A 13,888-nucleotide genomic window follows, 5' to 3' on the forward strand; every position below is an offset into this window, starting at 1 on the left:
AATTAAAGCTTTTATTTAAAATAATTAAATTTTGGATAGAACACATGAAGCTTCTCTTTGGGCAATATTAAGAGGTAAGGCTAATGAGAGCAAACACCTCAGCCCTTCCCACTACCAGCTGTCTGCTCGACCACTCCAGCCCCAAGGCTCCTGGGTAAAGGGGACAGGACTTGTGTCATGACTCACATTCTCCACGTAGCCACTCAAACATGTAAGTTTCTGGTCTTCCACCTTTCACACCAACAGCTTCAGCACAGATAATGAAATTTAATTCTTCACTTGCTACAGAAGACCACTGAGATGTTTTCACAGTATGAGCCTGATGCTCTGTGTGGCCTTTTCAGAAGTGTTACAAGCTTGCGTTTGAAAACAGCTACAGAAATCCCCTCTGACTCCTTCAGTGCAGTAAGGGCCGTAACAAGACAAAGGCAAAATGTTTTGATACAAGCAGGATTTTTATTCAATCCAAATGTTTTCTGTACAACAGAAAGGTTCTGTACAAAAGAAGGAAGCATTAATTCAGTTGCAAGAACAGGCACAAAGAAGTTTCTGAACCCTAGTGCTTTAGAAAGTCAGTAATTTTTTTGAACAACCAACCATGTGAAGTATTGTTATAGATGTTATAATCCTGGTTTGGGTCATTGTCCATCATGTACAACTCTCCTGCATGAACATTCTTGAAGTTAGCACTGAAGTTGCTGGGATCAAACTGAACCCACAGAGTGTACCTGAAGTCAATGGCACGCATGGAATAACCCATGATCCTGATGTCCTTCAGCCTTGGCTTGTCAGAATTCCACTGGGGAGTGTCTGCAGGCCGGGGATACTGGCTGAGAGCAACAGGTTCTTCATTAAAACACCTCTCAGTGCCATCACACCCTTCCTTGCCTTGCTCCACCTTTCCTTCAGAGATATTAAAATAGTGGGCAATGCTTCTCCCCTCCGTGCACAGCACAACACCAAATGACATCTTTGGGCATGCAGGAGGGACCTGCAGGCCAGCGAGCTCTGCAAGTGTTGGAAACAGAGACACCAGCTCCACCACTTTTTTACTTTGCCCTAGAAGAAATAATATCAAAATATAAGTTATGGAACAGGGTAGTTGGACAACAACTTTTTCTAATAATTCAGCTGGTATTTTATTCAAAGTGCTCTGTACAGGATTTTTGGGAGTACCGAAATCAAGGCAATTCAGGAGAGGCAGTTAGCTGTGAAGATGCCAGTCCATGCACTTTTGATGTACTTTTAACAAGAAAACTTCTGCATTTATGTTTCTCCATTAGTTTTAGAGATAATCATATCCATTAGTTTGAAAAAGTGCTCTTCAGAAAGACAAAGTAAATTCTCAAGGTGCCTGGAGACATATAACCACCTCTATCTACCCAATGCAAACAAAAAATAAGCACTGGAAATTTACCTTGAGGTACTGAGCCTCCAATATGGCTAAAAGGGTCGAGGTAGGGGAAGACTCTTGCTCCTTGACTGATAGGGGAAGTTGTCATTCCTGGGACATAAAACATCAGTGGCACTCGGGTAGCAACATCAAAATTGCTGTACTTTGCCCATTCACCATGCTCTCCCAGGGACCACCCTAGGTGACAAAGAACACAATTCAGAGCAGACATTGGTTTGTAACCTAGTAGTGATTTCTTCTTCATTGTAAATTGACTCTGACTGTTGAGGCCACTAGTCTGCTACAAAGGTTATATGAAAAGGTAAATAATCTGTATTTAGATGTAAGAAGGCTTTTCTCTAATGTGAAAACTATTTCAACAGCCACCTAAATCTTGCAACTTGATACTCTTTCATAAAAAAAATATTACACCTTCCTTATTTCTAGATTCTCAAGATTAGAATTAGGAAATCAGCACTAAAACAGCAGAAAAGAGGAATTGGGGTGTGTCACAGTGCCTGCAAGAGTCTCCAGATCAATTCCACAACACATTCATTTAAGTTTTGGGCAGCTGCCAGCTCTCCAATGCTCCTGTTAACACTGTAGCTGAACATCCCTTGGAGCCAAGGCTGCTCTCTATGCCAGACTGCCATATATCAGGATGCTACCCCTGAGGAAGCAATAGAGACAAAACTTTTCAGCTCTCCTCTTCCTCTTGAAAGAGATGCCAACATGACTTCCTTCCAGGCAGATACACTGCCAACTTCACTTTGGGGGAAGACAAAGGAATTCTGTGACAGCTATGTTAACACATGTTTTTTCTTGATCACTTTGCCAGCCATGGTACTGGAAACACCAACTGTTTACAGTTATCCAAAGCAAGGAAAAGAAAAATTCAGTTTACAAACAAGTCAGAAGGAACATCTAGAGTCACTTTAGTACCAAAAGTATTAATCCCATTGCTCTGCAACTTGTAAGAGCTTTTTATACACACATGCTCACAGAAGTCAACCCAATTTAACTATATATGTGACTTTAAATTGATGTAGTTAATTCACATCCTAACTGGTTTAAATCAGCTAAGCCATCCTACAAGCAAATGGATCATGACAGGGTTATTTTAATGAATATTAGAGTATTGAAACAAGCATTAAATGCTTGAGAGATTTGTCCCACAGCTTAAATTAAGTTTTTTACCACAAGGCTCCAGAGTGTGCAGGATCTCAGTTATGAGAGGGAACCATATCCCTATCAGTTTAGATGTTCTGCAAGCAGCAATGACAAGTGAAAGAAAACACACTTGAGCAGTTAATGAGAAAGCCTGTCACCCACTGTACCAGATGGCTTTCTACAAATGCTAAGGGGGGAGGAGTGGTGGCTGAACTCTTAGAGCACAGTTCCCAGCAAGAGTCACTCCTTGGGTAGGGGGTGGGAATACAGCAAGCTCAGCCCTGTGTCCTGGCAGGCAGCCTCATCCCTCACCAGCAAATCCTCAACCTGATTAGAAGTGCCTGTGGGGACAGAACTGTGCAGCCACAGAAGCCAGAGCCAGTCTCCTCAATCTGGCTCAGACAAGCCAGAGGGACAAGGTATGACAGCTCTGCTTGACACTATAGAAACACACACTGGATTAATAAGCCAGCACTGAGCTGCACAATGAAGTTCTTAACAGTAAGATGGAGAAAGATTTAAATGCTTACCATGATCAGCAGTAAAAACTACTATTGTGTTATTTGAGAGTCCTGCATCATCCAAAGCACTCAGAAGCAGGCCAACTTGCACATCCAGGTAGGAAACTGCTGCATAGTAACTCTGACGAATCCGCCGCTGCAGGTCAAGAAAACAGAAGAGAAAAAAAGTTTTTCCCCTGACACATACAGCAGAACCAGGGGATGGCTGTGGAAAAGAACTAAAGGACTCTACTTGCAAAGCTTTAATTTTAATTGTCTGTAGCCCAATTAATGTCTCATAAGAGGTAAACTGGGAGGGGGCAGCTAGAAAATTCCACCTCCCAGAAGTGCTTTCAAGCAAAACACTGCAAACCAATCCATTCTGCATCTCTTGGTCTAGCCAGTGCATCTAATTTTGGCATAAGGACTGGAGAGTAATGGAAAATCTTGCAAAAGAAGATACACTGTATGCTGGCTTGAAACAGATAAACAGACTCAGATAAGGAACACAAACACAGCATTAGTAGCTGCTACATACATTCCCTCACATGCAACTTGCAGTGACAGTGAGGGTTTGCCTACAGAGTTAGAGGTGACAGTATACAAGGCAGGAATTCATAACTGCAAATGGTCAGCTGCTGAATAACTGGGAGCATCCAAGAGCAGGTGACTCCTCCCTTGCATTTGAACGAGTTTGACTTCCGAGCACTGCATTGACAGCTTACCTGGAAATCATCTGGAAGTGGTCCATAAGGGAAACTAACATTTAATGCTTCCACATCTTCCCTCTGTCTGATATCCATCCAGGGGTTGTATGCCACAGAAGGCAGCTTCTTAGGCACCCAGGGATCTGGGGCCAATGTGATATTTTCCAAGGGGTACAACTTGAGAAATTCCTTTACAAGACGAAACACATAAAATGACTGTCCTCACCTCCAACATATACTGTGAATTTTGTGTTTAAACAGCAACTACTTTCCCTTTCAGGACCCTTTAACATTACAGTTTACAAGGCTTCACTCCCCTTCTGCCAGAGTGTGAAACACAGCAATACTAGATATCCCCAGCCAATTCCTGAAAAATACTGAGTTGGTAAATACCTAAATCCAGCTTCCTGTATCTCAAAACAGAACTGCAATAAAAGATCCAATACCACTTTGAAATCGGTAGTTTTGCCACCAAGTCAAACAGAGAATGAAATACAAGATCTAGTAAGGCCTCATTATGTCATACTCCATCAAGCTGAAGCCCCTCTCCATGCAATAGCAGTCACCATCATGGTGGCAGAAGCCTGGCTTTTGGCTGGGGAGTCACAATTCATTCCCATTAAATGTTCTGAAATACATCACAGGTGACTCCTGAAGTTACACTAAATCAAGGCTGGTTTCCAATTTGCTTTCAGGAAACAGCAATAAAGCATTTGTGGGAAGAGCTTTTAAAAACAAAAGCAACATTTGTCTAAGTTCCCATTCCTGCAGGTTCCAGTCTCCTCACCTGTGGGTACCTCAGTGGGATGTGTGGCTTGTGGTAACCAACAGCCAGGAAGAACTTTTGCCTGGTGGTTTTCATGACATTCAGTAAGTGTATGGCCTCCTCAGTGCTCTGAATATCAGGCAGAGTCCCCCCAGGCATTTCTGTCACATTCACTGGGCACACCAAGTTTGCGTGAAGTTTTCCATCTTTTCCCCTACAAGTCTTCATAAAAGAAAAAAAAAATAGTTCAGTAACATCTGGTAAACACAAAGACAAAATCCTCTGTTCTGTAACTTCAAAACCAATTTGTTTCTACCAACAAAAGAATGCAACTTCCATGCCTATGAAAATGCCAAAATCCTCTCTAAAGCTGGGTAGAAGATTAAATGTAGTCACATGGGGCAAAAGCCCACAGCTTCTATGATTAATAGAATCTCTGATCTAATGGAGATGCAGCAGAATTTGGTTCTCCTGTATACACATACATTTTAGTTCCTTCTGATCCCAAGAGTTCAGAGAAAGCTGTCTGGAAGCTACTGACTTAGTTTCTGAGCAAATGGCAGCAGTGGCTGATGTGTAATCAGCAAAGAGAGATTAATCAGACTAAACAGTGGCCAGGGAAAGGTGGCCTCAGCAGGGTTTTTGGGAGGGTTGCTAAATGAACCTACTTCTCTTTATGTGATGGATGCAAATGCTGCTGTTGTTAAAACCAGTCTTCTTCCAGCAGTAAACCCAAGACCAAAGCACTGCCAAGGCTGGCTGTACCCCCATGACTGCAGCTCCTGCTGGGCAGTGTGCAGACTCCAACACACAATGCTATTGCAATGTTTGCATAAAGATAAACCAGACTCTTTTGTGTCACATTTAAGAGTAACAAGCATTCTAGAAAACTGGATCAGATTATAAAGTTTCAGGTTATTTAAACATTATTTTACTTATGGCCCCTGCTCACTCAGTCCTGAGCTCTTTATCACATTAACTTTACCAAGACTACTGACAATGTTTTATCACTAACTAAAGGAAAGCCAGATCAGTTGCAGGTGCAAGTTGACAACCACACTTTTCAGATAAAGGAATTCATGACCTAGATACAAATAAGAATCATTCTTGCTTATATCTCAGTAACTGAAGTTTAATAAAATACCAATTTAGAAATACTTAAAACATCTGCAGGATGGGCACATTGATTGACAAAACACACATCTGATAATCTAGGCCTTCTTTTGGAAAGCACAGAAACAAAGCATTGAAGTGGTTACTTGTTTTCCTGCACAAGGGTGCAGCCTCAAAACCCAGAGGGCACACCCTGTCCTTGATACAAAGAACTTGGTTGTATCTTGAACACGCTTCTCTGTTAGAATGCCCCAAATCACACTTACCTTATCATTCTCATGCTTTTCAGCTGAAGGATGAAAGGGTGGAATGGACCAACTGTAGGGATAGTCATCACTGTAATTGGATGAAACTCCTGGAATAGATAAAGAAATTAAAAATTCTCTAATAGTTCACAGATTCACTCTAATAGTTCACCAGGAAGAGCTCAGACACAAGTTTAACTTGTCTTCAATTGTTTTTTTTTAAATATGTTAAATGAAGAAATGTTTCAAGTGAATCTTTGACAACTGAGGAAAAGATAACCAAGAAATAAAAGTCAAAAAGATATTTCTCCCCAAAATACACCTTGCACTAGTGCAGGAGAGTCAAGCCTGTTGAAGAACCTTACTTCAGGGAACACCAACAAAAAAAAAAAACAACCAAAAAACCAAAAATCAAACCAAAACAAAAAAATTAATAAAACATCCAGGATTAATAACAATCTTCATGCACATCCTTGATTAGCTTGACTATAAACTGAAACACATATACTGAAACTATCCACACAAGTTTATTTCTAGGATAAGGAACTGCCAAAAGAGGATCAGTATTACAGTATTTTTCAACTCAGTAGTGTTATTGCTTTTTAACTAGTGAACTAATTTCCTACTGAACTTGAAGCATTAGTCATACATTCTACATGTCCTAATCCAGACTCACAGCCTATTAGGAAACATGAAGCATGTACAGGCAGAACTAAGCCAACAAGTAATTTCATTTTCAGCAGACACCTAACTTCCAGATGTATTTTTAGAATGTTAGACATTTATTCTCACAATTCCCAGACAACATCTGCAAACATTCATTAGATAAAAGTCATCTAATGCATTCATCTCTAATGCCTTAAGATTTAATGACAACCACTGTAAAATCTGGTTTATGATTATGATTTAGGTTCTTAACACAGACGAGAATCACACATCAATACTCATGTAAGTTTGTGAGACTATACACATCAAGCATTTCTATGTTAAGCAAATGACAATTCAAACCATACCAGGATGAAAAACTTTCCCCACAGACAGGGTCATGTAGCCATTTTCCTTGAAATACTGGGGCATGGTGGAATAGTTTCCTGCATGGACTCTCCAGTAGGAGTAGAAATCGTAGAGCCGGGTGGTGTCAGGCCTGCGGCCAGTGAGAAATGAAACTCTGCTGGGAGCACACAGGGCTTGCTGGGGAGAAAGGCAGCCAAGGAGAGACATTTGGAACAAAAACCAAAACACATGCATGAACTAACTCAGGCATAGTGATGCCTTAAGTTTCAGCTTTCCTATTTTCCAGATTCTGTAGTGCATTAGTATATAACTCTGAACTTCATCTAAGTGTTAGCAAGTTCTCTTCACAGTTCAGTCAGACAAAACAATCCTTTTACAGCCTGAGAACCAAGGACACCATTGCAGCTCCAGGCCCAAAAAGTATATAAACAACAGTGAATTGAGGAGAGCAATCTGGGAGGATGGTACTTCATAACCTGAAGCTGTAATTGGACAATTAACCTCAATATGTAAATGGACCAAAACTTATAAAAGTGTGAAAACTCGTGACCCATTGTCCATCTTGGGTGTAGCCTCAGCTGGGCTCTTGTACTGCCCAAGGTGTATTATCCTTTGAATGTCTTTTTAATAGATACCTACTTTATTCCTTCAACGCTGCCTAGCCTCTGTTTCATGGGAGCCTCTCAAGGCATCAACAGCTGTGCAACAACCACCTAAAGCTTGGGAATCACAGGGAATGAGTTTCACATCACCTCAGGCTGGAATGAACAGCATCCTTATTAAGCATATTAATTCCAAACTGCAAGCTTTTAAAAATGCAAGTCAAGTTCCATAAAGGCAGTGCTTTTGAAATCTGGTTCCTCACATCATACAGAATTAAGCAGCAGTGGCAGGTGGACTGTGCTGATAAAAGCCAAAAGTCTAGTTGATCTGGACTGCCTTAAGAATAAAGAATGGATAAGCACAGGAGGTCTGGGTTACGGTCCAAAGGTCTGGCCAATTGTGCTTCAGACTGACAAAACCCAAGAGTTACTGCCTTGGGCTGGAATTAGACCCAAAGTTCTAACTCCTCAACAGAGAGGAACTTGGGAATGTAGACATCCTATACAGAGTATTCAAGGAAGAGCAATTAGTGACATTTTCAGTCCTCTATTTTAGAGTGATGCTTACCACACAAACTGTGTGGTAAGCATCACTCTCCTTAACAGCCATCTATAGAAGTGATTCCCTCAAAAGATTAAAAAGTAAAACATAATTTTTTGTAAGCAGTAAAAAAATAGAATTTAAATTTAGTAAAATGGCATTTTTAAGCAGCACTTGGCTGCAAACAGTGAAAATGCTTGAGTGGCAATCTACTCCTCCAAGGGCTACACAAATACCATAATTTAAATGCCCTGTTTTCATTTTTCTCACCTTAGTAAAGATAGGTTCACACACTGCAGTTCAGCCCAGTCATTCATTTTCTACTGAAAATACTTCAAGTTAATAAATACATGCTTTTTCCAGTGGCCTGCCTAACACCTACTGTGATAAAACCAGTAATTATTTTGCATAGAGAAAACATGTTTAAGTCATTTATCTCACCTGGGCATATGCATTGCTGAACACCATACTTTGGGAAGCAAGTTGATCAATGTTGGGAGATTTCACAAGCTTATCTCCATAACAGCCCAACACAGGACGCAGATCATCCACAATTATAAACAAGACATTCATGCCATCTATGAAGAAACAGAATTAGAAATAAATTACCCTGAGTGGTTACCTTATGCTGATTTATGAGTTTTTAACCCTTAAACACATTTGAGGACAAAAATAAAATTAAATAAAATGAGCAAAAATATATTTGTAAGGGAATATAAACAACGGGATTAATTCTTCAAAGACAGAAATTCTTATTTGGCCTAGACAGAAATATAGTGCTTTTTATTCCCTTCCTATTTCATTGTTTGCACCCATGGTATTTTCTCCAGATGCTGCAGACGGCAACTCCTTGCAGCTGGCTAAAGCAGGGTGGTGCAAAATAAAGAGGCACTTACAGGTCTACCTACTACGGAATTCTACGGCCTGCAAGCTTTGAGAAGGGTGTTAAACCACAGGTAAACACCACTGTAGTCCTGTATAATTCTGCTCCCAACAGATTAAAATATTTTTCTTTAATTGATGACACACTTTTTCAAACGCCCCCTCAAGGCAGCGGAGTGTGCTGGGGGCTCGACGTGCGCAGGACCCGCTCACCGCCGGCGGGTGAAGCCGCAACCTCCCCTGGGGACACACCGGGCCCGTGGGGACACACCGAGCCCCGGGGACACACCGGGCCCGTGGGGACACACCCGGTCCCCAGGGACACACCGAGCCCCGGGGACACACTGAGCCCCAGGGACACACCGGGCCCGTGGGGACACACCGAGCCCCCAGGGACACACTGAGCCCCAGGGACACACCGGGCCCGTGGGGACACACCCGGTCCCCAGGGACACACCGAGCCCCGGGGACACACTGAGCCCCAGGGACACACCGGGCCCCCAGGGACACACTGAGGCATCTGAGGACACACCGGGCCCCTCAGCCTCGGGCTCCCGCTGGCCGCTCCCGCTCCCCCCAGCCCAGCCCCGCCGCCAGAACGAACCCCCGGGCCCACGCCCAGCTCCGGGCCCCGCCGCCGCCGAGCCGGCCGCGAAGGCATCACGGGGCAGCCGCAGCAGGCACAGGAACAGGCACAGGCAGAGCCGCGCCGCCGCCATGGCCCAGCGACGCGGCGGGGCCGGGCAGAGGCGGCCCGGGGGCGGTGTCTGGAGCCATCGCCGGAGCCTGAGCCCCGCCGGGAGCGGCGCTTCCCCTTCCCCGCACGAGGGCGCCGCGGCCCCGCGAGCGAGCGGCCCGGCGCGGCCGGAGCGGTGCGGGGCTCGGCTCGGCTCGGCTCGGCTCGGCTCGGCTCGGTCTGGACCAGCCGGAGCGGTGCGGGGCTGGGCCAGGCCCGGCCGGAGCGGTGCGGGGCTCGGCTCGGCTCGGCTCGGTCTGGACCGGCCGGAGCGGTGCGGGGCTGGTGCACTTTTGAATACAAATGAAAGTTTAATAGTAAATTGTACTGGTAAATACCATCGTCTTTGGGACCAGACTAATAAAAAACCCCAAAAACAACTTGAAAAAAAAAGCCCCATTTACAGAAAACTAATATATCTCTAATGGGAATCTATAATTTGATTCTTTCAGTGCCTCAGGACTGCACTGGTTGCTCTTTCTTATAAAAAGTAAAAGTTCAGGGACAAAAATGCTCTCTTTTGTCGCTTTTTTGTCACAAAGAATGGGATCAAAAATAATCTGCTTTTCTGCTTTGTAAAGATTCATACCTGAGGCCTCAAATATGCTGTGTGTGCACTCACCATCAGATTGGCAATGATGGCTCCAGTGGTCTGTCTCAATGCTATTGTTCAGTGAGATGTGTGACTCAGAAGTGCAGCACATTGTGTACTACAGTGTGTGCATACATATTCAAGCACGTGTACTTCCTCTAAACTATTACAGTGAAGTTTATTTTGATGTGGATCTTACACTTCCTTCCTGCACACACTGGAAAACCTTGAATCAAATGAAGAACACTGTTACTACAAGTTCAGCTACTACTGAGCACATGACATGCAATCAGCTCATGAATATTATTCAGTATATTTGATGTTTGCATATTTTGGAATTAATGTTGTGTATAAGCAGTATATCTCACAGGTATCAGCAACTCTCCTAACATGGATCAGCTGCTGGAAATATATTGAACATTGCATCCCCAAGTGACACTTCATTTGGAGACTTTTTATGCAAAAAGCCAAGGAATTATTTCACTATTGCACATGCATTTAATTACCATAATGCTTGCCTCTTTCAAATGCAAATACACTAAGTGGTACTTGATATGAATTTCCTGGTTTACCTAACATGAATATATAGCAATCTTATTAAGTTCAGTCCAATAGAAGAACAAATTACAGAGGAAAAGTCTTTTTCAAACAGCACACAAGTTCTGGTGCTAAAAAGCAAGTTGGGATGCTGCCAGTGAATAATTGCAGACACTGAAATCACAGACCTTGGACAAACTGGTCTCACAGCTCAGCTGTCCCCTCCACCCCGGATGCATGGGCCTTTGAGCAGCCTGTTGTTCAGCTCCTGGACTAAACCACTGCTGGATTCAGTGTGATGAGCTGGGAGTGTCACAGGAAGGGTTAAACCTAAGCCTCGGCTGAAGTGGCAATACCCTGTACAACACTCCTCCTTAGTCACTCTGCTGGAAGTCCCAGGGTCTATGTCAGCCTTCTCCACTTACCACCACCACTGAGGATCAAATCCATTTTTAGCTTAGCAATATGCCAAAGCACATACCAAAATCTTTGGGGTCTACCACAGTGCTTGCACAAGTATTAATTATGTAGCTGAGGCCACCAACATAACAGCTAAATATCTTAAAATCAACTATTTTCTATGACACACATTAAATCATGGTAAAAATTCATCACAGCAATATTTTTACTGGGAAAAATCCTATTCATAGGACTCTGTAAGAAATAGCTGTACTATCAGCTATCACAGCAGATCTTATAATTTCCATGCCTGGTACACTCTCCAATAAAATTTCCTCTGACAAGGAAGTGTGTTTTGAGACTCTGTGCTTATGATCAGGCAATATACAATAGCCCTGGTGTTGAGCTCTGCCTGGTAAGGATATCTTGACTCTTCACGAATGAAACCTGCCCTTGCATATGTTCCCCAGTGATATCACCAGCAGTGGCATTTGGCACAAAACCAAGTCTAAGGAGTTTTTATGCATCACTCAGTAATTCTAAGAAACCAGGTTTTCACACATGGTGAAATGTGGTCAATTTATTCAAACACCACAAGAGCAAAGGAGTTTTCAGTGAATCAATATAAGTAATCACAAAGCAATTATCATTTAATTCTCATGCATTATAGAAAGTGACTAATCACTACAGGAAGCTTCTGGATGGCAAATTTATTTATCCCTAAATTGATTCTTATCAAAAAATCACTGTTTTCCTTTTCATTTTATGGACCAATGAAATTAATTTCTGTACAAGCTGCCATGAAGGAAATGAGAGAGAGATCTGTTAAAAGTATTAACACCTGCATTAATATCTGTCTCCTCCTCTGGCACATACTGTGATGAAGTGAAATACTCATACCAAACATGAACCCCTGAGAAATAATGTTGATATATCTCTAAACAGCATTTTTATCTTTGAAGAATTCCATAGCTGTACTTTCAGAATCAAACCAATCACACTTTTTAAGCCATCTGTGAACACTAGCACTCAAGGGTAAGGTATGAACATTGAATGAGAGGCATCTGCATAGACTTTTAGTTTGTTAACATTCAAATGATGAGATGCTATCATTGTAGTCCATCCTTGCAGCCTGAATTGCAAAGCTATGCACTAGAAGATACATTGGAGACTTTAATTATTAACATTCCTAATCCAAAAATACTCATTATAAGCCTTCATTTCATATACAGTCATTTCTCTACAGCTGAAGTGAGTCATGCAGATCCCTTCACCTGCAGCATGCTCCCTCCCTCCCCAGGCCCAGGTCAGTGATCTCACACCAGGAGTTTTCCCAAGAACATCAGAGCTGTTTCTAAAATACTATGTAGGCTTCTGAGTGCTGGACAGCAGCTAAGGCAGATGCTGTTATCACCACCAGAAGCAGTGGATGAAAGGCACACCTCAGTGCTGGTTTCTCACATTTCCTGTTTGGGCCTATAAACATGGCAAATTAGACAGTGGCAGCTCCAACTCTGATGTGTTGGCCAGAGAACAGCTGGGTGGATTGAGGAACTGGAGTTCTTCCTGACCCTCCCTACTCCCATTTCAGGAAATGTGCCTACAACTACTGCTCAAAGAAATCACACTGTCCCAAGTGCTTAGTGAGGGCAGGCAAGCACAGTGCAGAAATAATTTCCATGCACATAAGCCTTGACACAGACAATTTCTCAATTTACTTGGTGAGTACAATAATAAGATAAGGCCCCCAAACAGGAAAGCCTGTGTAAACAAGATGTCATGGAAGGCTACTGAATTCTTTAATATGGATAGCTGGCAAGGGTTGGTCTATTATTTAAACATCTAAAAATTCTGTTTTGTTTGTTATTCGGGATTAATAGTTGCTGCAGATTTTAGAGAGTGTTTTGAATGGCATCCTCTGCATAATAACAACATTGCAGTTGTTTAAAACCCCAAAATAACCTGTCCCCCATTTATTTTTAATAGTGAAATCTTTCCCTCTTTTTTCTATAAACCCTCTCTTCCCCTTTCTACAGTTGCCTTAGAGAGGAAGTGAATAAGCTCATCAGTATTCAGGTATTGCTAACAGGGAGGTCACCTTCTTCTGTTAAGCAACTCTCAATTTCAAACTTTAAAACCTTGCAATTAGTAATTTGACAAGGACACCAAAGTACATGACTACTTTGCTCTGACTCAGGTAATGTTTTCTGAGTGTAATTCTACTTACAGAGCATGAGAGGAGTGATTCCTACAAAGGGGCATATTCTGCCTCTCATACGTGCAAACTGTGGGATGCAAAGCAAATGTCATGAAGGTGGAAGCACAGGGGATGATAATCAGGGATCTGTACCTAGGCAGAGCAAGATAGAAAAAAAAATTGCTCAAGGTTAGGATAAACCCTTTTAGAAATTAGCAAGGACTTGCTAATGAGGATTCTTTTAATGACACATTGTATTTTGCTTGACTAGAACAACAGTAGCAAGAACACCAGACATAGAACTAACAATTGTAGTAGTGTGTAACAGTGTCTTTTTGGTAAGATCAAATTCTTCCTTTCTCTGCTATCTTCTTTCTTCACAGTTCACCTTAGGGAACAGAGCTGTGAGGCAAAAGATTCAGAAGTACAAAAACATTTTTCTCCCAAGAACTGTAGACATTTCCTGCACTGCTCTGAGTTTACCGTGTACACAG

At 42.4% G+C, this 13,888-nt stretch overlaps 1 protein-coding gene across 1 annotated transcript; it reads right to left on the reverse strand.

Moving 5' to 3' along the window:
* Window positions 1-436: 436 nt before the first annotated feature.
* IDS (iduronate 2-sulfatase) lies at window positions 437-9,667 on the reverse strand. The gene is made up of 9 exons (XM_036402473.1): window positions 9,538-9,667; window positions 8,493-8,629; window positions 6,908-7,085; window positions 5,916-6,004; window positions 4,558-4,758; window positions 3,789-3,959; window positions 3,094-3,220; window positions 1,418-1,591; window positions 437-1,059 (listed from the first exon to the last, which is right to left on the reverse strand). Exons 1-9 carry the CDS (start codon window positions 9,650-9,652, stop codon window positions 557-559), a joined length of 1,695 nt encoding a protein of 564 aa, XP_036258366.1. The 5' UTR covers window positions 9,653-9,667; the 3' UTR covers window positions 437-556.
* Window positions 9,668-13,888: the final 4,221 nt, after the last annotated feature.

The sequence above is a fragment of the Molothrus ater genome, chromosome 14, assembly GCF_012460135.2.
Source record: "Molothrus ater isolate BHLD 08-10-18 breed brown headed cowbird chromosome 14, BPBGC_Mater_1.1, whole genome shotgun sequence".
NCBI lineage: Eukaryota > Metazoa > Chordata > Aves > Passeriformes > Icteridae > Molothrus > Molothrus ater.